Source organism: Lepeophtheirus salmonis, chromosome 3, assembly GCF_016086655.4.
Source record: "Lepeophtheirus salmonis chromosome 3, UVic_Lsal_1.4, whole genome shotgun sequence".
Classification (NCBI taxonomy): Eukaryota; Metazoa; Arthropoda; class Copepoda; order Siphonostomatoida; family Caligidae; genus Lepeophtheirus; species Lepeophtheirus salmonis.
The window spans coordinates 2,982,409-3,007,930 of NC_052133.2; the positions used below are offsets into that span (position 1 = coordinate 2,982,409).

The 25,522-nt window shown below is 31.1% G+C and overlaps 2 protein-coding genes across 24 annotated transcripts; one reads left to right on the forward strand and one right to left on the reverse strand.

Annotated features, from left to right (window-relative positions):
• The first annotated feature begins 1 nt into the window (after window position 1).
• mRpL19 (mitochondrial ribosomal protein L19) lies at window positions 2–1,161 on the forward strand. The gene is made up of 2 exons (XM_040708382.2): window positions 2–387; window positions 457–1,161. Exons 1-2 carry the CDS (start codon window positions 21–23, stop codon window positions 987–989), a joined length of 900 nt encoding a protein of 299 aa, XP_040564316.1. The 5' UTR covers window positions 2–20; the 3' UTR covers window positions 990–1,161.
• Window positions 1,055–21,394, reverse strand: LOC121114416 (dihydropyrimidinase-related protein 2). 23 transcript variants are annotated; one of them, XM_040708380.2, is made up of 5 exons: window positions 21,160–21,391; window positions 3,943–4,043; window positions 3,529–3,574; window positions 3,391–3,417; window positions 1,055–3,197 (listed from the first exon to the last, which is right to left on the reverse strand). In XM_040708380.2, the coding sequence occupies exons 2-5, from the start codon at window positions 4,031–4,033 to the stop codon at window positions 1,349–1,351; spliced, it is 2,013 nt and encodes a 670-aa protein (XP_040564314.1). In that variant the 5' UTR covers window positions 4,034–4,043; window positions 21,160–21,391; the 3' UTR covers window positions 1,055–1,348. The 23 variants fall into 23 exon arrangements, with proteins under 23 accessions (XP_040564314.1, XP_040564308.1, XP_040564315.1 ...); XM_040708374.2 differs by having other exon boundaries at window positions 3,529–3,664; window positions 21,160–21,315; XM_040708381.2 differs by having other exon boundaries at window positions 3,529–3,664; window positions 3,758–4,043; window positions 21,160–21,274.
• Between the last annotated feature and the right edge of the window lie 4,128 nt (window positions 21,395–25,522).

A 25,522-nucleotide genomic window follows, 5' to 3' on the forward strand; every position in this document is an offset into this window, starting at 1 on the left:
ATATCCAGATGTAAACAACAATGTGTGTTGGTGCCGTCATTGGCTGCACTATTTTTGTGATTCAAGGATCTCATGCTTCGAGGATGTTTCTCGCTTCTCGTGCTATCTTCAATAGTTTAAAGCGCTCTTGTTCATCAACAACAGCACTCAAGAAATATCGTAGTCTTCGATTTGCTTTTCCTGAGTTTTTGCCGGATCCAGATCCTAATTTTCGAAATGCATTGGCTGAAAAACTCGCTCGGCAGGATATGCTAAGGAGAAGAGAAGTCGCTGAGCTGCCTGAGTTCTATGTCGGCTCAGTTGTGTCTGTCACTGTTTCAGATCAGAATACTCAGCTCAATAAATTTGTTGGAATAGTGATGGACAGAGGAGGAACGGGTCTCCGAGGTGAGAAGGTTCAAGAGATTCACATTATTAAGACTTAAATTAATAATTTATATTTTCTTTTATTTATAGCATGGATGATACTTCGTAATGTTGTTGATGGAGAAGGCATTGAAATAATGTATGATCTCTACTCTCCTGTGTTACATAAAATCGAAGTCTTAAGACTGGAAAGACGCCTTGATGATGAGCTTTATTACCTAAGAGATGCACCTCTCAAATATTCGACTATTCCGTTCGACACAGATCCGCTCATACTACCAGAGGGTTCCTACTCTCATTTTAATGATGAAGTCATAACCCTTAACCCACGACCATGGACTCGAAGGTGGGAGCTTTATCTTGATAAATTAAAGGGTTTTAAAATTGGTCATATGGATATGCAAACAGAGGCTCGTCTTGAAAGAAATTATGAGAAGCTGAATCCAGGCTGGCGAAATGAATACCTTCAGTATGATTTATTAAGAGACTATAAGAACACTATTCCTATTGAGGAACAAAACCTTATTTGGAATGAAGTTGGTGAAGTGCTTCTTAATCGGAATGTTGCTATGAGAAAAGTAGCTGCACAAAAAGCTTTTGTCAAACCCGTTAAAGATGGTTAATTTTAAGCGTTTTCTTGATAATATATTTATATACATATAAAAAAAACACTAGAGTCTAATTATAATTTATTTTTATCATTTTATTCCATGCATTATAAAATAATGCTTTTCTTAAATAATTATATTAACGCAACTATCTAGAGAACATAAACCATTGAAAGTACACTAATAACTCACAGTAATTTTTATTGTATTTTGTGCCAATACATAAATATTTAAACTGGGCAAAACAAATAATATAAGCAATTGATATTGGATTACTTTAGGCAGTTAAAGTATTGGATCAAGCACAATTGGTATAAATGCATTATTTCATAGATACTTAGAAAGTAGATTTCCAACACATTAATAGCACATCTTTACCAAAATCCTCTGGAATAACCGCCGCCGGATGGAGCCGTGATTTTAACTCCTGGCTTCTTCTTTTCGCTATCATTAGTTGATGACAAGGAAAATGTCGAATCTTGCTGATTTCTAATTCCATGGGCGCTTACAGGACGTTGATAAATACCGAGTCTGGTGTTCATAACTGGCGCTGCATCACTATGACTGCGAGGTGTAGTAAGTCCAAAGTCATCCGGTTGGCTATAATTAGATGAAGCTGTCAAAAAGGATTCCTCGTTATTCTCAACGCTACGTTCAATATTTTCATACTTGGAGCTAGATTCATAGTCATTCACATGATTATAAATATACTTAGGGAAGGGGGAGCACTTGATATATTTTCCAATCGACGGCTCTTGACAAAGAACGTAGTTATAGACAACCACTTGTCCTCCTCGAATTACTACTTCAGGAATACCATGAACTTTCATTCCTTGGAATATATTGAAATCACTTTTAGTACTCGTTTGAGTTTTAGATGATATTTTTTTAATATTTTTAGGATTAATTATAGTAATATCTGCATCGGAGCCTTTTTCAATTCTTCCCTTCTGTGGATAGATTCCAAGAAGTTTAGCAGCATTAGAACTTGAAATTTTGACAAAATCCTCAATTTTCAACTCTCCCCAATGAACTTTTTCCCATAAGAGACTTAAACGCTCCTCAATACCATTTACTCCAGGGAATATATTCCTATAATCCTGATCACCTCCATTAGAGCGCTTAATTGAAATAGAGTTCGTGTGATGATGTGATGAAATAATTTCAAGATTTCCATTGATGGCTTCGCTCCATAATTTCATTGACGTAGAAGAATCTTCACGAATAGGAGGAGAGGTAACAAAACCAGCTGCATGACTCCAGTTTTTATTATTAATTCCCTTACCATCGACGCACATAGCTGAGATTGACGGTTCTCCCACAATAAATTTGCAAGTATCTCTGGCTTGAGCTACTAAGTCAATTGCATCTTTACCACTCATTCCAGATATTACAATGGGAACCACTATTTCTTTAGCAAAGCTAATAAGTGTGTTAACAGCTTCTTCTTCAACTTCTTCGGGTCGAGACATAAGATGTCCTTCAGGACCTGTAATATTCTTAGCTGCCAATCTTTTTTGATTTTCAGCTATTATTTCACCATTTTCAGCGTGTACTTGTGCGATGGCACCAGTTGATTTAACTTTATTGAGAAATTCAATAATTTCATTTGCGGAGAGACTCATTGAATCTGACATATAAGCTTTAAAACAAATTACTCCTCTGTCGATCAGGCGACTCATTTCTTCAGATACATTTTTATCCCATTGCGGAATAGCAACTCTAAAGCCATAATCACAATAAGATTCATTATCTGCTTTATTTTTATAGTTATCAAATGCGTTTGTAAGAGTTTGATCTTCTTTTGGAACAATTAAATCCATGACAAAAGTTGTACCTCCTGCAAGAGCTGCTTTAGTTCCATCTTCTATATCATCAGTTATGCCTAAGTTAACTGAAATATCAACTCCTCCGGGAATAACATACTTTCCTTTTGCATCAATAATTTCGGAATCTTCAGGAATATCTAAACTTTCTCCAATTTCTTCAATAACTCCATTGCGTATTAGTATATCCCCGACTATGATTCCATCATCATTCGCAATACTGCCTCCTTTTATAAAAGTATTTTCATACGTTGCAGAAAATATTGGGAGGGACTGCAGAGAAGTTAAGGTGGTAGAGGCTTCTTTAAAAGATTCGTTATTTTTGGCTTCATCGACAGATGCTACCGTGGCGTCCAACCCAAAAACTGCCCTCATTTGGCTACTGTCTCCGGTTGTCCTATAAGACATTATAAAATGACACAATTACAATTTAGTCCAAAAATAGAATTTGCAAGTTAACAAAATTAAATTATATCTTTTAATGAAAGATATTCAATTAAAAATGATAAAAAAAAATCAAATGAAAATTATCAATTCAACATGTCCCATACTTATATAACTACTCTGGGTTTGAAAGTATTGGTTCTTACTTAGGTATTCTCCTTCCCCGCATGATGCTAATAGAAAATTAAAGGAATAAGAAAAAAGTATAACGGAATATTAGTCGAAAGAACAATACAAGATTGAGAGAAAAGACAATGAATTAAAAATTAAAAACAATACTCAACTCTTTATCATGATCGTCCCCTATTCCTAGAATATTAGACGAACTCTCTGAACATATTGAGTCCGTTGATGAACAAATTGGTGAAGCACAGTAGTCATCATCCACAACAATCCCAAAAAAATCACCATTCACATAATCTATATATACAAAATGAAATTAAATATGGTGTTGACAAAAAATACAATGTATAGCTATTCTAATAAGAGATGACATAAGAAGTAATTACTTACACAAAGTGTGATTGTGAAACGCAAATTAAATAAGAACAAACCATTACAAATCCAAAAAGAGTGTGCGTGCAAAAGAAGATGTGACAAATATATATTTAGTGGCATAAAAACTTGCTACTATATATTTCAATAATTGAACTGAATATTAAAGATGAGGTAAATGATAAAATATAAACTTTACTCACGTGGCCTAGATCGATTAGATCCAAGAACAGGAATGGCTCCCTCTTCGTCATCCTGGTAAAAATTTCCTCTCCTACTACTCATCACTGACATGACGTCTGTCCTACGAACGAAGGAAACAATCATAAGAATTAAAATGATTTAATGGAAGACATATTTAAAGATTAATTAATCATCCAAATTAAAAATCTATTACAAAAACAGTTATTTGTTACAGTGAATGATTTGTATTTAACAAGTAACAGCAATATCATTAATAGTATGTTAATTATAATGATAATAAAATACAATTTGATGTTTAGTTATGTATTAAACAATTGATGATTATTATAATTAAAAAAACACGTTAACATATATAAACATACTTAAATAATAATGAATCTAACCCCTTTCTCCGGAAGGAAATTTCACTTTTCCACGAAAAACAAAAATGTTCCTTATTATAATTAAAAATAATATTTAAACAATTTCCCATGGAACATTCACAACGTCTGTAAGTTTAGTATTGTATTAACTATTATATTATATGTATAATGTAACCCACTATAAGCCGTATTATGGAAATAATTCTGGATGGCGAAGAATAATTAATTTCATGTTCACGTAATATGATCCCCCCTCCCCCCAAGATGTGATTAAAGTGAATATGCCTTGATATTAAGCATGATTCAGACACACACAAAGTCATTATAAATTAGTAATTACACACCACAAAAAGATAATTGATATCAAATATTCTATACCCTAAGCACGTAATACATAGTTTAACACTCATTAGGTACAGAACGTAACAAAATCATACATATATATTTTATATTATTTAGTTATAAAGCTGATTAATTAAGTTATTTATATTACTTATTAATACCCAAATTCATCGTCTTGAATTGAAAAACATGGGAGGGAGTTTTGAACGTAAACAAACACCAATAATGTGCTACTACAACAGCGACACACTAAACTCTTATTGGGTCCTGTGCGAGATTGATGCGACTTGTTAATTATCTTGATCCAGTTCTATTTGTATTGATCTTTAAAACTTCTCACGAACTCAATAAATCACGGCCTCACTTTACTTTCAATCCTCATTCACTGATGTTTCTCACAATGAAAAAGCCCGCTAAAATAATGAACGTTCTGAGGAAAGGGGGACACGGCCTACAAAGATTGAATTGAAGGACCAGTCTGCTACAATAAAAGAGCAGCAGTTGTGGTGCGTCAACATGAAAATAATCTCAACAAAAATAAAGAAAACGAGAAAATCCCAATAAATTTTTACTTCATATACTTGTGTCCAGCCTAATATTTCATAAATATGTTTAGCTTTGTATTCTAATTACTGGGATGAGTAAGATACCCACCAATTGTATGTGTGGTTTAGAACCTTTATTTAATTTAAGAGACTTAGGCATATGGCCCCTTTTAAATAAAATCGATCAATTTCTCATTCTTTTATAGAGACGATCAATTTTGACTACTTTAAGTGCAATTTGAAAGGGGTCAATAAGAATGTGATATTTCGTCAAAAAATACAAACTCAATATTAAGAAAAATAATTATAGATTGCTTTTGTGTGCCACGATTATACTATAAATTATTATTATCTTGATCCTCTTGTACGTTAAATCGGAACAATATCACGTGACTCATAAAAGATTTCTATTCTCTACTACTGCTATTAAACATGATTTTTCATATTTTACTGCTTCAATGATTTTTGATGTCTATATTGTTCTATTTATCATTATTTGTAAGTGTGTACCTTTTCTTAACGATTGTATTTTTCTCATAGACGATTGAAAGAGTCTCATACCAGGAAATATCATTTGTAATATGGAAATAATAGATATTATTTCGACATTCCATGAAAATTTAGCAAGAAAATAAAAATTATAGTCTTATTAACTGGGAGAAAGTCTGATTTTCACACACAATTAAATTGGCTAATTAAGTCATAATACATCAATTATATGGGTGATCCTTCTTTCTTTCTTCACCATTCCGGCCTAAAGCATTTTTCGGACAGCATAAGAATTTCTCTTCCAAGGAAATTCTCACGATTTATGAATGCAAGGTGAATAAATTATATACATATTTCTACAAGCACATAGGTACCTAAGTAAGTAATTGATAGAACTTCACACCAAAAATCGACCTAAAGACTCAGCGACAATTGAGAAGATTCCGTATAATTCTATTTACCCGTTGCTCTACCAAAAATCGAAATAGAAAGTATTAAGATATTGCATGTTTCAAGGTATGTCAGTGACAAATCTAATATATTATTTTACGTTCTTAACGTGTTAAAGCAGTTTGATCGCTTAGACTATGTATATAAATATAATCTATTATCTAGGAAAGTATTTGTTCTAAAAAAAAATATAACATCGTAAAAAACTCTGAGAAAGTAACGAACGTGCTTCTAGGATTAATATACACGCAATATCATATCAGCATTTACCAGGCAGTGATTCACAACATTTCCAACTCTGTGGAGCCTTATAGTATTTTATAATATCTTAAATATGCTCAATCAAATATTTATTGAGCATTTATGTAAAACACTAGCGGACCCTTCGACAATGCACTGCTGAGCAATTGGTCTTCGAGACCCCCGGTTGGCAACTACTTACCTACCGGCCGCGGAATGTAGTATTTGTAAGGCCCCCCCTTAATTATAACAATTATAAATCATAAAATGGTAACGTCATCAGGGGCGTCTGCAGGTTTTTTGTTGCCCCCCTCCAACAAAAAAGCTGCTGCGTTGGTCTTTTTTTGACGGTATTGACTAAAAAGCTTGTTTTTTTTTTAATAAATACAAAATTTGGCAATATTTTTTTAGAAGAGACAAAAAAAATTTATTTAAATTTTAGAGTTAAAATTTTTCAGAAGAGACTAAATTTAGACAAATTACAATCTTATAAAAAAGGGGAATTTTTCTGACAATATAAATTTTTGTTATTGTGATAACTATAAAAATTCAGGAAGTGTGAGGGTGGGGTCAATGTTCTCCTGAACCCTATGGTTCCAGTGCCACTTGAGTCCGTCTTATTTTATCGTATATATGAAATAAACTTATTTATATAAGTAATTATATCAAGATATTAATCATTTTTGGGGCTAAGCCCCGAATGATTAAACTTAGCAACGCCCCTAGTAACGTCATAAGGGGTGTATAGAGGATTTTTTGTGGGAAGCAGGGCTGTGAATAGGATTTTCTTTTCTTTTTCTTGGGAAAGGGGGGCCTTTTTGAAAATTTTACATATTTGACGAGTTTTCTTTTAAAAGACAAATTAAAAAAAAAGAAAAATCCGAAAAATGTAACATTTAAAATTTCTTAAACAATACGATTTATTTTCTTCCGACAACTATATAAATTCTGTAAATGTGGTAGAGGGGGGGGGGGTAATGGCCCCTTGGCTTCTATGGTTACGTTGCTACTAACATGCACTATGTCTACGTACTTAGCATGATGTATGTATTGTTATAATACTCTAGGGATGCAATGATGTACAAAAGTATGAACACTTGTGAAAGTTGACCACAAAGTACCATTGCAAATGAATTAAGGAACTTTATGATAGATATGTACATACATAAAACTATAATTATATCGATCAAATAATATTTTGTTTGTTCATTGGTGGTAAAAGGAGAAAAGCAAACAGTATACAAACTACTAAAAAGTCCTCTTTCTTGAAACTCTGCAAGCAATAAAATGATTATTTGAAAGGGATATTCTTCTAAAGGTAATCCCTCCTATATTCATTCAATCATTTACCCTTCTTCTTACTAAAATAATCAATAATCCCTATCTGCATACAATATAAACTTATTTACTTATGTCAAGGCCGCTTTAGCTAATTAATCATTGATATATAGTAAAAAATACAAATTTTCAACTCATCAGTGGGTTCCTGGGCTTCAATCCGGTTAGTCCTTGCATTAATGCGGCCCTAGTCACGGGTAATTTTGAAACGGGACATGATGGGGGTTACATACATGGGGGAAGAAATATATAGAGGTGACAAGGTAAGCAAAAAACTGTTCCATTGTCTTCAGCTTCTCACTTAGCTATGCAGGTACGTCCACAGGAGGTGGACTGGAGGGGTCCACCCCCAAATTAAGAAATTTTGGCTTCTTACTAGAAAATTTAACATTTCAAATTTATTTTCAAAAAGTTTAATTTTCTGTAGATAGCTATGGATTTTTGTAATTATTTTTGAAAAAATTCAATATTTGAAATTTAATTTAATAATTTTTTTTCCCAACTTTTTGTGAACAACTGTGGATTTTTGAAATTTTTTGTCCATTGAAAATCCTTGTAACCTCTATATTTTTCTATGTCTATGGTTACATACAATCTGAGGGGGGGGCATGCCCCCCTCTCTTCCCTAACGGTGCCTATGATATACAGGCTACAACGTGTTCTAAAGAATTTTAAACATAATATCTTTATATATGAAAATAAAGAGATAGTTTGAAGACAAAACTTATCTGATTTATTTTCGGTGAATGATTTCCTTAATTGACTGATGAGGAAATAATGATGCCACATAATAACAACAACAATAATAAGAACAATTTGCAAAACAAAGACAGATAAGCTCAACAAGAGCAACAATGGCAACTTACCTGTTTAATTATAGAAACTTGAGGGTAGTTCAATAGTTTGAATTTTCACTTCCTATTTTTTTGAGGAAAATAGATTATAGATTGTGGAGACTTTAAGTGCTGTGTGTCTTTTCTCATGTACATTTAAACTACAAATGAATCTATGATTTCTCAAAGGAGCTACCACTAAGTACTATTACACACATATACACACAACATTAAGTAAAAAAATAATAAAAAATAGTATCATTGTACATATTTATGTATTGAAGAGGAATTTTATAAAAATGTACTATGAAAAGCGGGAGTACGCAAACGCATTATTACAGAAAAAAGTACTTACTGACTTAGTGCCTTTTTTAGTGTCTTCAATATTTATATTTTATATTTATTATTTACCACCACCAACAACAACAACTACAAGGAAATGCCTGTTTCGGAAGTCAAATTTGTAGCATAAATATTAAGTTAAGTGGATAGTTCTGAGTGTTTTTTCCAAGATGTCTTTAGCGAGCTATATCTCAAGATTAATACTTGCATAAAAAAACCTTAAATTGCTTAAAGGTTAAGCGTACGCTTTAAAAAACTTAATCTACAGTTTTGTGTTTGGTGATGCCAGTTGTTTGTTACAGCGTTCCAAAAAGGATGTAAAAAAAGAAAAAAATCATATACATTCTTCAGTATCGCTATGACCAAGGTGAAAAGGCGGATTAGATGGCCAAAAATTGGTTTTTTATAGGCCCAATACAGTATCGAATACAACAGCAAAGCTGTGGATCCAACAATTGCGTTCTGGTAATATGAATAAAATAATGGAAATTGTTGGACCGGCATATGAGCACTTATTTTTTCGCCTTATTTTAACAATAAAATTAACATAGTAGGATTATCCGATTTAAATCGTTCCAAACAATTTTCTGGCTAATCTTCAGTTCCTGTGGCTGGAGCTGTATTGGCTTCCTCCTCGGCCATACATTGTTTTCCAAAGTTAAGGGGGGGCTAAGATCAGTTGAAAGGATTGTTACTAATATTTTCTATGGTGGGGGAGGGGGGGGGAGTCAAATTATATAATGTTGATGTTTCTACCACTATCTAGCACCTAGCGTTAAGTGAGTACTTATTTTTTGGGTCCAGTCTCATCAGTCCTTCGGACTATCATTCCTAGAACTGATTAAAAAAAGAAGAAATAAAGTTGAGGAATGTCATCATGGACCGTACTTGATCTGTTTTAGAACTTATATGCAGAACTGAACTGGACCGGACTGAGACTGAACTGGATGGGACTGCAGTCTTAACTCTTAATTTCATTACTCTAATTCTAGACGACTACCACCTTGTACATTAATATAAATAAACAATCTTCATAATATGTGATATGTATAAAGAATGGCCACTAAAAGACCATGGTCATAAAATATGAAGGTTGTGTGATGTCCGCAATATCATGTAAATTAATGAATGTGCAAAGGGGAAAAACAAATCTTTCATCATGACAAACGAATATATTTTTTTTATTTATCTTTTAAAAATAGACAATTAGCAAATAAGTACATAAATAGCTTAACCACAAAGTAGAGGTAAAATGTTTTTTCTTCATTATTCCATTCTATTATAATTATAATTTACTTAATTATAAAAAATTTCAGTACAATGAGATCACAAAGGTGCGTTGTTCCTGGACGTTGGAAAAAGATCAAATACCTAGATACCAACCATTAGAGTTTATACAAAATATGATCTCCTGGTTTGCTGAAAAAAACAAAACAACAACAACCAGAAATCAAGAGGGTAATCTCAACAATTTGAAGAATCCTTGAGAGGAGAGCAGCTATTTCATTAAACTAGCTGCGAGCAGCTGTGAGATGAAGAAATAAACACAAATCCCTCTCTATATCTAGCAAGGCTATAGACAGGAATTATTGCGATGTCGATCCTCAATTCTTCTCTGAGTCCAACTGTTGGAACCACCGATAAATCCTCAGGCTTACTTTTTGTCTTTCACAAACTAGTGATTATTTTATACTTAGATGCTCCCCTTGTCAAGGTTAAAAAAATAATGGTAACAGCTTTGAAAAATCAAAATAAACACTGTTCTGTTTGCAGCTATAAAAAGTCTTGCACTTGTTTAAGGTCTTATTTCATACAAGTTAATTGTTCACTACTTAACAAGAGATAATTGGAATTCAACCAATCGACGTTCATAACACTGAAATGGGGGAGAAGAAGTAAAAAATTGCAGTTGACAAAAAAATACAGTATAAATTTTTATATAAGGGGAGTAACACCGTGGTCTTGATCATGATCTTTCATAGTCTTGGATTTGGAGGGGGCTTAGATATGATCTTTATACTGTAGGGAGTGTATTCAAGGCAGAGTTGACGCTAGGAATTTTCTTAATTTTTTTTTGCAGTGAATAAAAATGTTTCTACTGCCGCATTATTTTTTTCCTCACTGAAATATCCACTCCTGTGTCAACGGCCCTGATTCAAGGGCATAAAAACGTTGTCAATCTTGGAAATAGAGATAAAAAAACATAGAGTAATGATTTGAATAAGAAGTTGACTTCGTGATAGTTGACCAAAACATTCAAATTGTATGTACTAGTAATAAATAGGTATTTTAACAACATAGAGGGCTCTTCAAATATTTTTATGTTCGATCCTCAATGTATTTATTTATAATTTTCTTTGTGGATCTCTTCAGTTTTTATAGAAGTATAGGATGATTCCATACAAGATTTGGAGCGATTGATTGATAAATAACTATATTTTTTATTGTTTTGGTCAAGTAATTTTCGGCTTCAAAACAAATTCCTTGCTTTTGCTCGGTGTACGCTTTCTATTTTACCTATGATCTGGGAGTGAGGGTCAATATTGGGGGTTCACATGGCCTCACTGCCAACTACTTCCATGTTCTAGGATAAGGTGGTCTTCAAAAGAGCATAAAGGACAGGTATATTAGTGATATGTGCCTATTTTTAGGTAGGTTCAATATATGAATTGTTTTTAGATAGGATGGAACGAAAACCACAGGATTGGACTTGAGGCTTTAGAGAAGTAAAATAGAGAGAGAGAGAGAGAGAGTAATTAACTGACTTTATGAACCTTTCAATATTAATTAACTCTTCCGGTCTATTTGTTTATACCATTTTCTTTCTTTCAGTGTTGTACATACTACAAGGGAAGTCATGTTCTGATACATGTTTGTACGGTAGAGTCATTTCCAAGTCATGAATTCATGTATGTATGTAATAGATTATATATTAATATTTGATTTCTTTGAAATATTATTTATTAGTTATTATTATGATATGGGGAGCAAGGAACACTTTTATAACTCAGCTTTTACTTGAAAAAAAAAATGGCTTTGTATAAGGTTTCATAAATAGTTCATTCTATATATGTATACAATGTACATATTACTCGTAAAATGACTGTCACTCTACCGTATATTTCAAATTATGTCCTAATTAGAATGCCTTGAAACTTACTTTTTTAATCTATAATAAATACAAGTAGACGTTTTATTGATTTCATGACATAGATACGATTACTAAGCATTTTTGTGTCCCGGGAAAGTGTCCTACATCAAGATCCTATGACACTAGTTATTCAATTTTGAGATCCCAGAAATTCTGGGATGAGATAGTAAATAATAAATACTTTGAAATTTAAGTTAATTGTAACTATTTAATAATCCTTCCATGGTTGGGAGGAGTTGGCTAACTATGTAGCAACTGATTTTGGACCTTTTTTTTCTATTTCTTTTGAAAGAAAAGGTTGTGAGATACAATAAAGGTAATTGTGTGAGGAATGATCAAAACTCTGAGGGGGAGGGTGGATCAGAAGCACTGTAGACAAGTAAGCAAGTCCCAAATCTCTTAGAATGATGGAAGCAAAGATAATATCTATACAAATACCTCGTAGTGAATAAGGCTTGTATCACTTCTTTAACTATATTTTGAGAGGTGCAGAGAATTTTAACTATAAATTTGCAAACGATAATAGAAAGCTATTGTTATTATCTTTCAAACAAGATATTGCAAAGAAATGTATCTCACTTTTGGACAAAGATGGAAAAAATAGGTTGGGGATTGCAACTTTGATCCATGCCAAACATGACAGGTCAGACATCATCGAGCAGCTAAGGGCCAACCGCCACACTATCTACCGAGTTAGAAAGAGCCTGGAAGATAGGCCCGACCTCAAGGATCGTATTCAAAGGGTTAGGGCAGTAAATCTTACCCCGAAGCTGCCAAAGACTCTTTTGAGGGCAATTCAACTTTTAAAAAAAAAAGGATAACATATATAATCATACCTTTATTCTTTTATGTATTGAAGCATGATACTTTTTGACTTTAGAGGCTGGAAATAAGACTAAAACAATAAGTTAAATGTTGCAAGACTAATTAGTCTATATAATTAATTTGCATATACAATATATATACAGTATACTAGAATATAAATTAACTGTATAGTATGTAGTACGTCAACATAAAACCATCTTGAACAAAAAAATAAGAGAAAATCCCAATTTTTGATTTTTAACTTCATATAAGCATATTGATGTATCCAAATATTTCCTAGACATATTATAGCAGGTTTATATATATATATGTTTTAGGGTGAGGGGGTGGGGTTTGATTTTGGGATTTTTTTGAAAAAATATCCCAAAATTAAATTTTTTGAATAACATATCCAAAATCCATAGTTATTCACAAAAAATTAAACTATTTAGAAAAAAAAAATCCATAAACAGTCACAGAATAATACATTTTTAGAAAAAAAATTTCATAAATTGATAACTATTCACAAAAAGTTAATTTTTTGTTTGGAAAAAGAAATTCAAAAATTCAAAGCCATTCAAAAAAAAAAAAATTCTTGGAAACAAATTTCTAAAATATATTTAAAAAAATTAATTTTTTTCCAAAATTTGCCGGAATGGCAAAATTTTGTTTAAGAAAACACAAAAATTCCATATTTTTTTTTGGGAGGGATACAGCCCCTCCAGTCCACCCTCTGTGGACGCCCCTGCATCAAATTTGTGGGGGATGAGCGAAGATACCCAAGAAATTATGTTATAGTTTAAAAACCTATTTGATTTAAGAGACACTTGATTGGCTCCGAATTGGGCCCTTTCAAATAAAATATATCTGTTTCACATTCTTTTATTGTGACAGTGAATTTTTGCTACTTCAAGTGTAATTTGTCGTACACTCAAAGGGTATATTGTTGATAGAAATCGACGATAATTTGTGTAAGAATACAAAGGTAATCCAAGGTAGATTTTTAGAAAAATAATTCTAGCCTGCTTTTGTGTTGACGGCCACTTTTTATAAGTTGATGTAAGTACACATAAATATGTAGGGTACATTGTATATACATACAAACATTTTTATAGGTAGCACATCTGTTGTTTATGCGTAGTAGAATACATAGAAAGTAAACAAGGCACAAGAACTATTTAGAGTAACAAATAATTAGTATTACCTGATTATACTTTATTGAGAAAAAACATTCAATATGGAAGTAAGATATGCATCACTTTTTTCATTTATGGTAGTGATAGGACGATTCCAAAAAAAAAAATCTCGATGCCGATGCAATTCTAGTAAAAAATTACGGATTCCGATTATTTAATATTTTAAATCATGGTTAAAAATGCAATTTTACTATCAAGGGCGTCCACAGTATTATATTTTAAGGGGACTTTTTTGCAAAAAATTGAAAAATTAAACTTCAAATATTGAATTTTTGCAAAAAAAAAAAATCAAGATTACAATTTGATTTTAAATTCCTTTAAAAAATTTACAACGATTCACAAAAAATTATCTAAAAAAAATAATATTCAAAAACATATGGCTATTCCTATAAAATTAATTTTTTTTGAGAAAATTCCCAAAAACCGAATTTTTCATAATAAAAACTAAAAAATTGTAAAAAAAAGAAAAAAAAATCAAATATTAAATTTTTCGCCGTAAAATTTAAGAAATACTTAAATATTTACAGAAAGTTAAATTTTTGGAAAAATTAAATTAAATTTTAAATTATAAATTTTCAGTTAAAAAGCCAAAATTAATTTATTTTAAAGGGGTGTATTTTTTTTTCATAACCTACGAAAGTAACAAATAAGAATCGGAATCGCAAATTAAACATTATTGAGCAATGGAGCATGAAAAGTAGAAAAATCGACAGCTGACAAACAAAACAAGCAGTCCATTTTGATGTTAGTGATATAAATATATGTATATCTAAATCGACTATCTACGTCCTACACTTATGTATATAAATAATATAGAGATATAAACCACTTACAAAATTTAACAAAATATTAAGGGGTAATAATTGTTTTAGTAATTAAATTTAATAGAATTTTCCCATTCTATGTTATATATAATATTAATATTATGTATAATACAATATATGTATGTACATGAACGTTTGTATTTAGCCTTTCATAACAGCCCATCAGCCCGATTTAACGATAAATGATAATATATACAATGTACAGCATAAAATAGGATTTATGCATCTCGGGATCCTGTTTCTCTAGGATTTCTTGCACAATCCTACATTTAATTTTTTCATAATACATGTAAGGTTTAGGTAATTGTTTATGCATACCTAGTGATGTGTGAGTCCATATTAAATCTGTCTAGTCCAGACTTAGGACTAGTCCATGCAGGCCTTTGGGACAGGTCCTTAAGATTGTTAGTATTAGAATTGATTTAAAAAAAGAAGGAATAAAGTTGAGTAACGCGATTAATGGCCGAACTTTATAAGTTTTAGGATTGGTATTAGCACAGGACTGAGCCGAACGGGACTGCAATCTTAAGTCCTAAATAGGGACCAACACAATACTATGCGCTAGTGTTGACTTTTAGCCCGTGGGATTGAGCTTAGGGGCGTACACAGGTGGTGGGCTGGAGGAGCTGTAGCCTCCCAAAAAGTAAAAATAAAATTAATTCTTCAATTTTTCTTCCAAAAAATTAAATTGAAATTAAAAAAAGCTGTGGATTTTTGAACTTTTTTTCGAAAACTTTTAATATTTGAAATTGTTTTCTTCTAAAATTTAATTTTATGTGAACAGCTGTGGATTTTAGATTTTTTTTCCAAAAAATATAATATTTAAAAGTCAATTTTTTAAAATTATTCCAAAAATTTAATTTTTTATGAATAGCTATGCATTTTTGAAATTGAAAAAAAAAAATTAAAAATTAAATTTTTGATTTTTTTTTCTAAAAGATAAAATTTATAAAAAAAATAATAATAATTTTTGGATTTTTTTTCAAAAAATTTCCAATAACCAAGCCCACAAATATATAATCCGGTGGACGCTCCTGGAGTTGTGCATTTCACAATTATACAACTCCCAGCTACACAAAAAATCAGCGTCTCATTACTTACTCTTCAAGTTTTTCTTTGTTGTGGATCGGATCAGGTTATGGAATTCATAAAGATCTAAAAGGACAACCTGTGAACCAAGGGTGTTGTTAGCTTTCAGCATTCTCAACACCGTTATGTTATTACTTTTATAAATAGGCTTTTTAAACATTTAGGAGTGCTCAAGCCTGCCCAAGGTACACTATAATTGGTAATGTTGAAATGAGGAAAATGAGAATATACTTATTTTTTCTTCTTAAAGTATATTTTCCGGTTCCTGCTCAAAAAGAAAGTTCCCGGGAAATGAGAAACTCTACTACATATGTATATAATATTTATTTAGGGTGGAATATTTTGTTTATATATATGTATATGTTAATAAAACACATATTAGAAAATCTATTAAATTAAATTATTATGTATATACACTTCAATAGGGGAGAATATTTCTTTGTCTCTGAGGAATTATTTTAAAAGTTACGGCAGTAATAAGTAAAAAACAACAACAACAAAAAACACTCCATTGTAAAAATTATATACACTTAAGAAACTCCAAGAAACATTGCATCAAATAATAATACTAATTATTTTATCTTAAAACTTGATTTGTTTTAACCACTGCATATTTTGTGTTACTCTTATATCTTGCAGAGATGAGGATTTGGACTCAAGACCCTTAAATCAACTTCATCTCATCGTCAAAGGTTATTGTCTTTACTTGAACTCGATTGTTACGATCACCAACTCGATTGGTCTTCATAGCTAGTATATGTATAGTGAACTCAATAAAAACCTTGGATCCTATGTAATAACTATGGACTTGAAATGAGCTCATTATATTTCTAGGGACTCTAATTGGACTCGATATCAATATTTAAGGACAAGACTTGGACTGGCAATATAAGGACTTTTCCAATACCTCTAACTTTCTGTGTCAAGGAGCAACTTGTATAAATAATTTTACAAAAATACATTTTTTACATATCATAAAACCCCTTCTTTAAATATTAGGATAGTACATTGTACTATTAGGTGTCGTCGAACAGACAAACTTTGTTTTATAAATATGCAAAATTAATAACCAAGAGAATCCTCAGTATTACTCACTGCTGTTTATGTGCACACTCACACGTAGTTACTCAATACTTAGACATTATCTCCTGAAGGATAAAATAATATTAAGAACAGCTTTAGAAAGAAGGAAAAAAATTTGGGCCAACCATTGTTATTTACTCATCTCTATTATGCAATTTTTGGGAGGTTAAGAGTCATTTCTTACAATGTTCCGATAAACAATGTTGTAGAACATAAAATTTGCTGTCCATTCATAAGAAAGACATTGTTCTAGTCTTCACCATGAGTACACAGTAAGAGAAGAGGATTGAGGTTTCAGAGCTCCCTCGAAAAAATACGATTTACAATGTATTCATCCGGTTGAAGATCGTGGAGGACCTAATGCACTCTCCAGGAGAAGGGTGGAAACCTTCCGCGTCTGTCAACCACCTGAAGTCGGCTTTCAAGAAATAGCCAAATTGTTCAATTGCTGACATGGCCAGGATGATGCTCAAGTTCCTATCAGCGGTATCCAAGGCTCTAAAAAAGTGAGTAGGAAAGTATCTGCGGCGTAGCTCGCTATTTTGTGGGGTTGTTGCATACAGGCATACTCTTAATTTTATTCATATAGATAGAGATGCCCATGTGATGGACCATTGTATGATTATCTAATGCACAACAATATACTCATAATTAATTAGTGATTTTCATGAAAAAAAGTCAAAAATTTCATCATTAATATATTGATTACTCTTGGAATATTCCATTATCTCGTGACGAGTAAGCTGTACCTTTTTTATTTAAAATTCTTCATGACATTTTTTGGGTTAAAACTTTTTACAAATCCTCACGACATGAACACAACGTATTATATAAATACATGACTTCATACACTCTCTTTGAGTGAAATTACTCTTTGTAATTTGTTTAATGCAGAAAATGACTCGTATCTGCATTAAAATGATATGAGCAATCAAGATGATAAAAGTAGGAAAAATGTTGTACAGATCTATAGGCAACCAAGGTGTCTGTCTATATATTGAAATCTTTTTAATTTATATTTCCAGGCACGTATGTTTAAGATTTAATTTAAACCTTTCTATTCAAAAAACCTAGTTAAAATTACAATTATTTTATCAAACATATGTAAACTAATAATATGCCCATTTTCATAGTCTAAACTAACTAAATAGACCAGTTGCTTAGATTTTGGTCTTTGGCTATGCTTGTCTTAAGAGCTTTATTGTTGACGTTTTTCAAAGACACAACTAATTAGTTGAAATTTTTGCAAGTTTTACAATTATATTAAAGAAAATTTTATTAGCTTTCATTTGGTACCCCTTTCAATGAGATAGCCGGAGAGGTGGGATTTTTTAAGACTGCAAAAAGAAGACAGGAGTGAGACATATAGAACTATGAAATTAAAACCTTTGTTAATATATGATTTTGAAAATGAATTACTACTATAACGAGGAGAACCTTCTATATTTAAAATAGCATTAGTGCAGAGAAAATAGTATAATTATATTTAAATTTAGATATATTTATTTTACTATGCATTTTTAATTTAATTTACACCAGAGATATGTGAGAATGTTTACTTCAGAGAGATAAGTTAACAACAAGGAGACCTAGCAAATAATGAACGGAAAAAAAAAGAAAAAAAAAAAGCACTTGCAACAACTGTTTTCCTGTTATTAATTGCTAAACTTAGTTTTTTCCTTACACAAATCCCTTCTTCAGCTAAAGCATCAATCTCTGAGAATCCTCAATTAAAACAAGGATATAATAATATAAATTTAGCAGCGTTTTTCCAAAACGTCAATAATAAAAATATAAGCCCGTCAAATTTGAAGAGGCCTAATGAAACGTACTTTATACAATGATAAACTAAACCTATATCAAATTTGGTGCATCAACATAAAAACAATCTTGCAAAAATATCAAGAAAACAAAATACTTCAATTGATCATTTTTCTTTCATAAAAAACTCATATTTCAGTCATTTTTGGCTTAATATTCATTATTTCCCGATGGAGGCAAATATCCCAATAATGTATTAACTATAGTTTAAAAAAATTATTTGATTTATGAGACTTTAAATTAGGCCTCAATATGGGCCTTTTCAATTAGAATCTATCGTTTAATTTTTTTTAAATTATGGAAGGTTATTTTGGCGACCTTTAAGTGTAATTTGCAGTGTGTCCGAAGGAACGATCAGAATTGTTTATTAATAGAATTAGGATATCAGATTGTAAAATACATATTATGATGATATTACTTGTCAAAAAAACCTTTTTGCCTTTGGATTGAGAAGATTGCGAATTCATATTTATTTTTGCTTGAGAAGCATGAAAACCACCAGTATGGCCTAAAATGTCTTTCTTTTGCGGTCAACAGTTATTTTGAAAAATAAGTTTTTACAATATTTACACGACTTGGTGTTATTTTTCTCATTGAAAGATTTGAATAAGAGAAAATCAGCAGAAAATTAAGTTTGTAGATGCATGTATCCAAATTCAAAAATGTTTTAGTTATTTCTCTGTCATTTTCTGATTCGGAGAAAATGACATATAATTATTAAAAAAAATTTCTCATTTTACTTCACAATGCTAAAAATTATAGTTTTGTTGTAAAATGAAGATATACCACATCTTAAGCATAAATTTTGTGTTATAATTTAGGCCATTTTCAAGCTTTTTGAGGTAAAAACAATCAGGAGCACATAGTCTCAATCCAATAAGAAATTTTACGAGATTCAATTTTGAGAAAATTCATAGTTTGCTTTAGTGTTGACTGGACATAAATGCAACTTAGTACTCTGCAAAGACCTTACATTATTATATAACTAATATATATACAAGGTTTACATATTTATACATAAATTAATTTGTTAAAGTATATAATATTAGTCAGCCCTCATGGGGTTTTTCTATGTATGTATATGGAATCGACTTTGACTCCCCAATTGAGGTTAAGGAAAGCAGGAATTGTTCTCTTTTTACATCCGGTACAGGGGCTTTAATAGAAATGTCCAGTTTTTTTTTGTAGATAGTGTATAAAAAATATATATAATATAAAAATGCAAAATCAAAGAATTGTATTAAAAAAAATATATTTTCTTTGATATTTAATAATCAAGAATCACAAATTTATAACTTGATTTTTACATTGATTACTTTCACAATTTTATCCTTCTCCTTGTTTAGCCCGACAGCTGCACATGGATTAGTTTAGAATGAGAATGATCAAAAAATGGGCTTCATATTTTCAAATGAATAAATTTAAGAATACAAATCCTTGGTTTTTTGCTTTGTTTTGAAAATATAATGTGTATCTTTCTTTAAGAAAAAGTATTTTGGACTATATTCTTAATTACTTTACAATTTAAATCTATGTATTTGTCAGATACCAGATTTGTCCCTCACAAAAACAGACATTTTATGAATTTATAAGGGAGGTGGGGAGGGAGTAACGGAGATTTTAGATTTGGATCATCTTTTTTAGGGAATCAAAAAATGGGGACCCTACCAAATATAATTTGCCCATCAACATAAAAACAATCTGGAACAAAAATTAAGAAAATTCCAATTTAATTGTTTAATATTTCATATACATATTCGAGTCAATTATAGGTCTTGTATTCAAATTTGCGGGATGAGTTAAGATAATGAAGAATTTTAACTATAGTTTAAAACTTTTATTTGGTTTATGAGACTTATATTGGGCCCGATATGCCCTTTCAAATAAAATCGATCTATTTATCATTTTTTATTGTGATGGACTATTTCGGTTACCTTTAATGCAATTTGTGACACACCCAAAGGGGAAATAAGAATAATTTCTTGATAGAAATTAACGAAAATTTGTGGAAGAGTACAAATGTAGGCCAGACTCAATTTATTTGTTTGTGTGTTGACGGCCAAAATATTTAAAAGATAATAATAAAATATGTTTTATTATTAGTTGCGTTTATAAGGATTTTGAGAAGAAAATCCAAGTTTTTGAAGAGGAAGAGAACAATAAAATAAAAACCCAGTACTAACGGGGCGCACCCATTATTGATTGATGCATGCAATTTTTGAATGATTAGTTGAATAAAGTTGTGTTTTATAGGGGATTATTTATGCCCAGTAACAAAAAATCAGTGTAGAAGAAAATGAACTATACCTTATTTTTCTAGACAGGAATGAATGTGGAGAAGACTTTTGACGGTGTTTTTCTAACTCTTCAACAGCAGACTCTAATGAATCAACTACTTCTCAGCAGTACGTAGTCCCCTTTCCCTCTATTATAATGTGTATAATATAGTTATGTATGTTAAGAAAGGATTTGGGAAAACTTCTTCTTCCGCAGACCTGCTGCTTCCCCAAGAGAAGGTGCTGTTGGTCGGTCCTGGTGGTGGGGAAGAAAGAAAAGAAAGAGAAGGGAGTATTTCGTTAGAAAGAGAGAGTGAGAGAGGAAGAGAGAGAGCTGCAACTTTTAGTTACAAGGCTTTCCCCGTTTATAATTGATCACTGAGGAGAAACACATGCGCCGGTCCATTTATAGTTACATTGATAATAACTGATATATAAACAATTGAGGACAAGATGCAACGAGACAAAACTCTCTTGTAGATTTATTTTTGAAATCTATTTGCAGGGCTTACATGCTCAGCTTCAACTTCCATTTGATGGTATCTCAAAATAAATGCACACACATTTCACCCAAATCCTGTTACCTGGATTTTTTTAATATCCATAATAACTAAAATTGACAAAAATCAAGCTAGAATGTTTTTTTTTTCAAAAGGGAGAATCTGGATTAAATTTCTATTCATCGACGAATTATCATCCATTTCTATCAACAAATTGCTCTTAAATACTCTTTGAAGGACCCTCAAATTTTCACAATAAAATATATATAAATTGACAGATTTGTTTTGAAAGACTGATTGGGTTTTTGTAAGGAAATCTTAGATCAGTCTGACCGAACTAATTTGGTACAAAGAAACTTTAGCCTACGAATAAAAATTTAAGTACATTGTTTAAATCGCAGTCTGGTTAATTATAAAACTTTGCGAATCAAAAGAATTTAAAATCCCCATTTTCCTTACACCCAGCGGCTGTTCTTATATAATAGGTAGAATAAGTGTAGCAACAGTATTTTTTACTACTCAAATTAAAAATTGTCTATGTTCGTAACAAGTACTACTTATTTAGATTTCTAGAACTCTTAATAAACCTGGAATAAATATGGTATTTGTCTTTTCCCCAAATGAGTCATTTTTTTGTGATGTGTACAAAAATTAATAACATTAAAATATCCGGTGAAAATATTGTGCTTGACATTTCTAAAGTTTTAATACACAAATTTTACCTGAGATTGGTCTTCCTCACAATTTTAATCTTAATGATTATTTTTTCAAGCAAAAAACTTATTACATACCACGGATGAATTATCAACGAAAAATGTACCTAAATACAAATTATGTATACGGTTTATAAAAAACGAAGGATCTTTGATTCAAGTGGTACAAAAAAAAAAAAAAAAAAAAATGACGTTGATAGACTTTAACGTATCAATAATTCCATAACTAAGGCTTATTATAGTACCTATCTACTATGTCTCTAAATATCCTGGCTATTCCTTGTTAATCATGAATGTGTGATATCACTATTCTCCAATCTAGCAAAAAAATTATTTTTCTTAATTTACATAAATTATTCTTGGTTGAATAGTCTTGTAATTCACAAATTCATACTTACATTAATAGTAGTTAATGTATTAAATCTGGAGGCTTAATTCTTAAACTTTCATTATGCCTAATTATTTTTTGTTTTAAAGTTACAAGTTTGCCATTATTTGCAGATGAGGATGATTGAGGGAAGCTTGGAAGGCTAGAGTTCTCAACACAAACTATGAGTAGGAATAAAATTTTATTTATTTTTGAATTATAATAATTAATTACTTAAGTTTTATTGATTTTCTTTCTCGTATTTATGACTTTATAAATGGATCAAAGTATTGATTAACTAATTATTAAATTCATAGTAGACGACCTTGGTCAATCAATAAAGAATTTTCTCATATATCAATGAGTGAATTCATAAATGGTAGTTATTAGAAAATAAATTCCCACAAATTAATCTGATAAGCTTTAAACATACATTATTCCTAGAATCATTTGGTTCATAATTTTATAATATCCCAAGATTACCTACTAGAAATCCCAAGAATCGACAATGAAACCCAAGGAAATAATAATTGTTTACAGAATATCAATATAGTTTGACATTCACCTTGAATCAGTTGTACTTCATATTCCTCAATAATATCTGCTAATAAGTCTGTAAAAGGATTTTATTTATGAGTTTTAAGCCTATCTTTGTATAATTGATAAACAACCATGCTTTGGTTATAAGGATATATGAGGCCCTTCCAGTTCGAACATGTTCCACTATTCCTTCTAATATAATGTTTAGACGCACTTAAAATCGGATGAAATAAGAATGAATTGAAAACGACTTATAACGCTTTAGATGATCAAAGTTTGAAAATATAATCAGTATCATCAAACGAAAGTAATCAATTATTGTTGCATTTATAAAATCTCAAGATTTTCACGTTTTGATACAAATAATTCCTAAGCTAACGTCAATATCCCATGATCTTGGGATATATCCCAAAGAGTTGCCTCTCTGGTTACAGAGGCGCCCCAAAGAGCCGGGATAGAGAGGCTGCAGTCCCTCCCAATTATCAAAGTTTACAAAAAATTTAATTTTTAATTTTTTTTTCCAAAAAACTTAATTTTATGTGAATAGCTATGGCTTATTTTACATTTTTTCGAAAAAATTAAATATTTTTATTTTTTGTGTTTTCTTCCCCCCCACCTCAAAAAAATAAAATATATATATATAATCCTGCGCACGCCCCTGGATCATAAACAGCTCTTATGAATCATGATCAAAGTGTGTTGTCACATCGGAAACATACAGAATATATGGAGTGGTAAAGTTTTGAGGGTGCTGTCATTGCATCGGCATGATTTAATATAGGCATTTGCTGGGGGAATTAATGCTATTTGTTGTACTTTTTTAAGGTTGTAAGATTTTCAAGTTTATATGCGTATTTGCCCATAGTTAAGAGTACGTATATACCGGATTATTATCATTATTTTTTTTTTGATATAAGTACGTTGACTTTATTTCCTATGATTATCTATCAGAAGCAGAGCTCCCTCTAAAAATCCTTACGTTTACTCACTCTCAAAATCAGCTTACATTACGCATTCATTGGAACAATGGGTGCACGTACATATATTCGAATGTTCCGTTTAAAAAAATCCATCTAAATCATTGATAAATCAGAATTACCAGGCGACTCCAGGTAAAAGGTATTTTTACCCTATAAGGTTTTGTGAGTAGTCATATTCTTAATTGCTACGATATTATTGGTTCAAACAATTTAAAAAAGAGTCAAGATACAAGTGAATGGAATAATATATAATTTATCACTACAAGAAATTAAATTCCCTAGAAGTTGCAGCCCTTTTAATTCAAAAGGATAAATATGTACAGGGGCGTGTGCAGGAAAGGGTGGCTGGAAGGAATGCAGCCTTCCAAAATCAAGGAATTTTTGAAAAATAATCGCTCTGGAAGAAAAATTTTCATGAGAAAACAGAGGATGAAAAACCTTTTGAATTATTTACTTTCTAAAAAAGGTCATAAAAAACAAATCCTACAGACGCCGCCCTGATGTAAGGATCTCTGAAGTGTGCATCTATAATTGTGTATAAAAGGATTGCCTCCAAATTAATGCTCCCTTTCCTCTCCACTTTGATAAAACGACTTTTTTATACTATATTTAATATTTATTGATTAGAACTAGGGTTTCACATTCCGACATAGTACACTCATAAAATAAATTTATTCTCATAAATTATAATTTATTTTATGAGACTTCAAAAATTGATTCTTGACGTAAATCCATATTTATATCTTCAATGTATGAATGCTCTGAATAAGCGATAAATAACCATGACTTGGTATACATACAAATAGAGTGTACATATATTACGGCTTATCCATCGAAATTTGTTGGGGGCCTTGCCCCTATGAAAATTTTTCAAGAAACCTCGTATTTAATATCTATATTAGTCTGTGGAGAACTCATTTTTGAGAGTGCGCTTAATATTTTTGAACACCGTGACTACTTGATCTAAAAAAAAATAACAATGCAGCAACGAGCCTGTGTGAAGCTTAGCGCGTCATAACACATATCCCTTTTGTAGCTATGCATCGGATGCTTAATTGATTGTAAAAAGGTTTAATATGCAATGGATTAAATGAGTATTTGATACCTTTGTGATTTTCAAGTTTACCATCTGATAAAGAAAAAGACAGTGCGTAATTTTAATGGTATGGTTATTTGAACAATACGAGACATAATATGTACAAAAAAAAAAAAAAAAAAAAAGAACAATAGTTTCGTACTGCCTAATGTTGAAAGTATCCGGCATTACTAGGAGTTATTAATCGTCGATGAACTT

What these genes read in the sequence shown, in the direction of transcription:
- mRpL19 (XM_040708382.2), top strand. Translation starts at nt 21, where the DNA reads ATGTGTGTTGGTGCCGTCATTGGCTGCACTATTTTTGTGATTCAAGGA. An exon ending in AGGAGGAACGGGTCTCCGAG is followed by an intron (nt 388 to 456) that starts GTGAGAAGGTTC and finishes TTTTATTTATAG; the next exon opens with CATGGATGATACTTCGTAAT.
- LOC121114416 (XM_071886874.1), bottom strand. Translation starts at nt 4,415, where the DNA reads ATGGGAAATTGTTTAAATATTATTTTTAATTATAATAAGGAACATTTT. An exon ending in TTAGATTCATTATTATTTAA is followed by an intron (nt 4,044 to 4,305) that starts GTATGTTTATAT and finishes CTTCGTTCGTAG; the next exon opens with GACAGACGTCATGTCAGTGA. An exon ending in CGGGGAAGGAGAATACCTAA is followed by an intron (nt 3,198 to 3,390) that starts GTAAGAACCAAT and finishes AATGTCTTATAG; the next exon opens with GACAACCGGAGACAGTAGCC.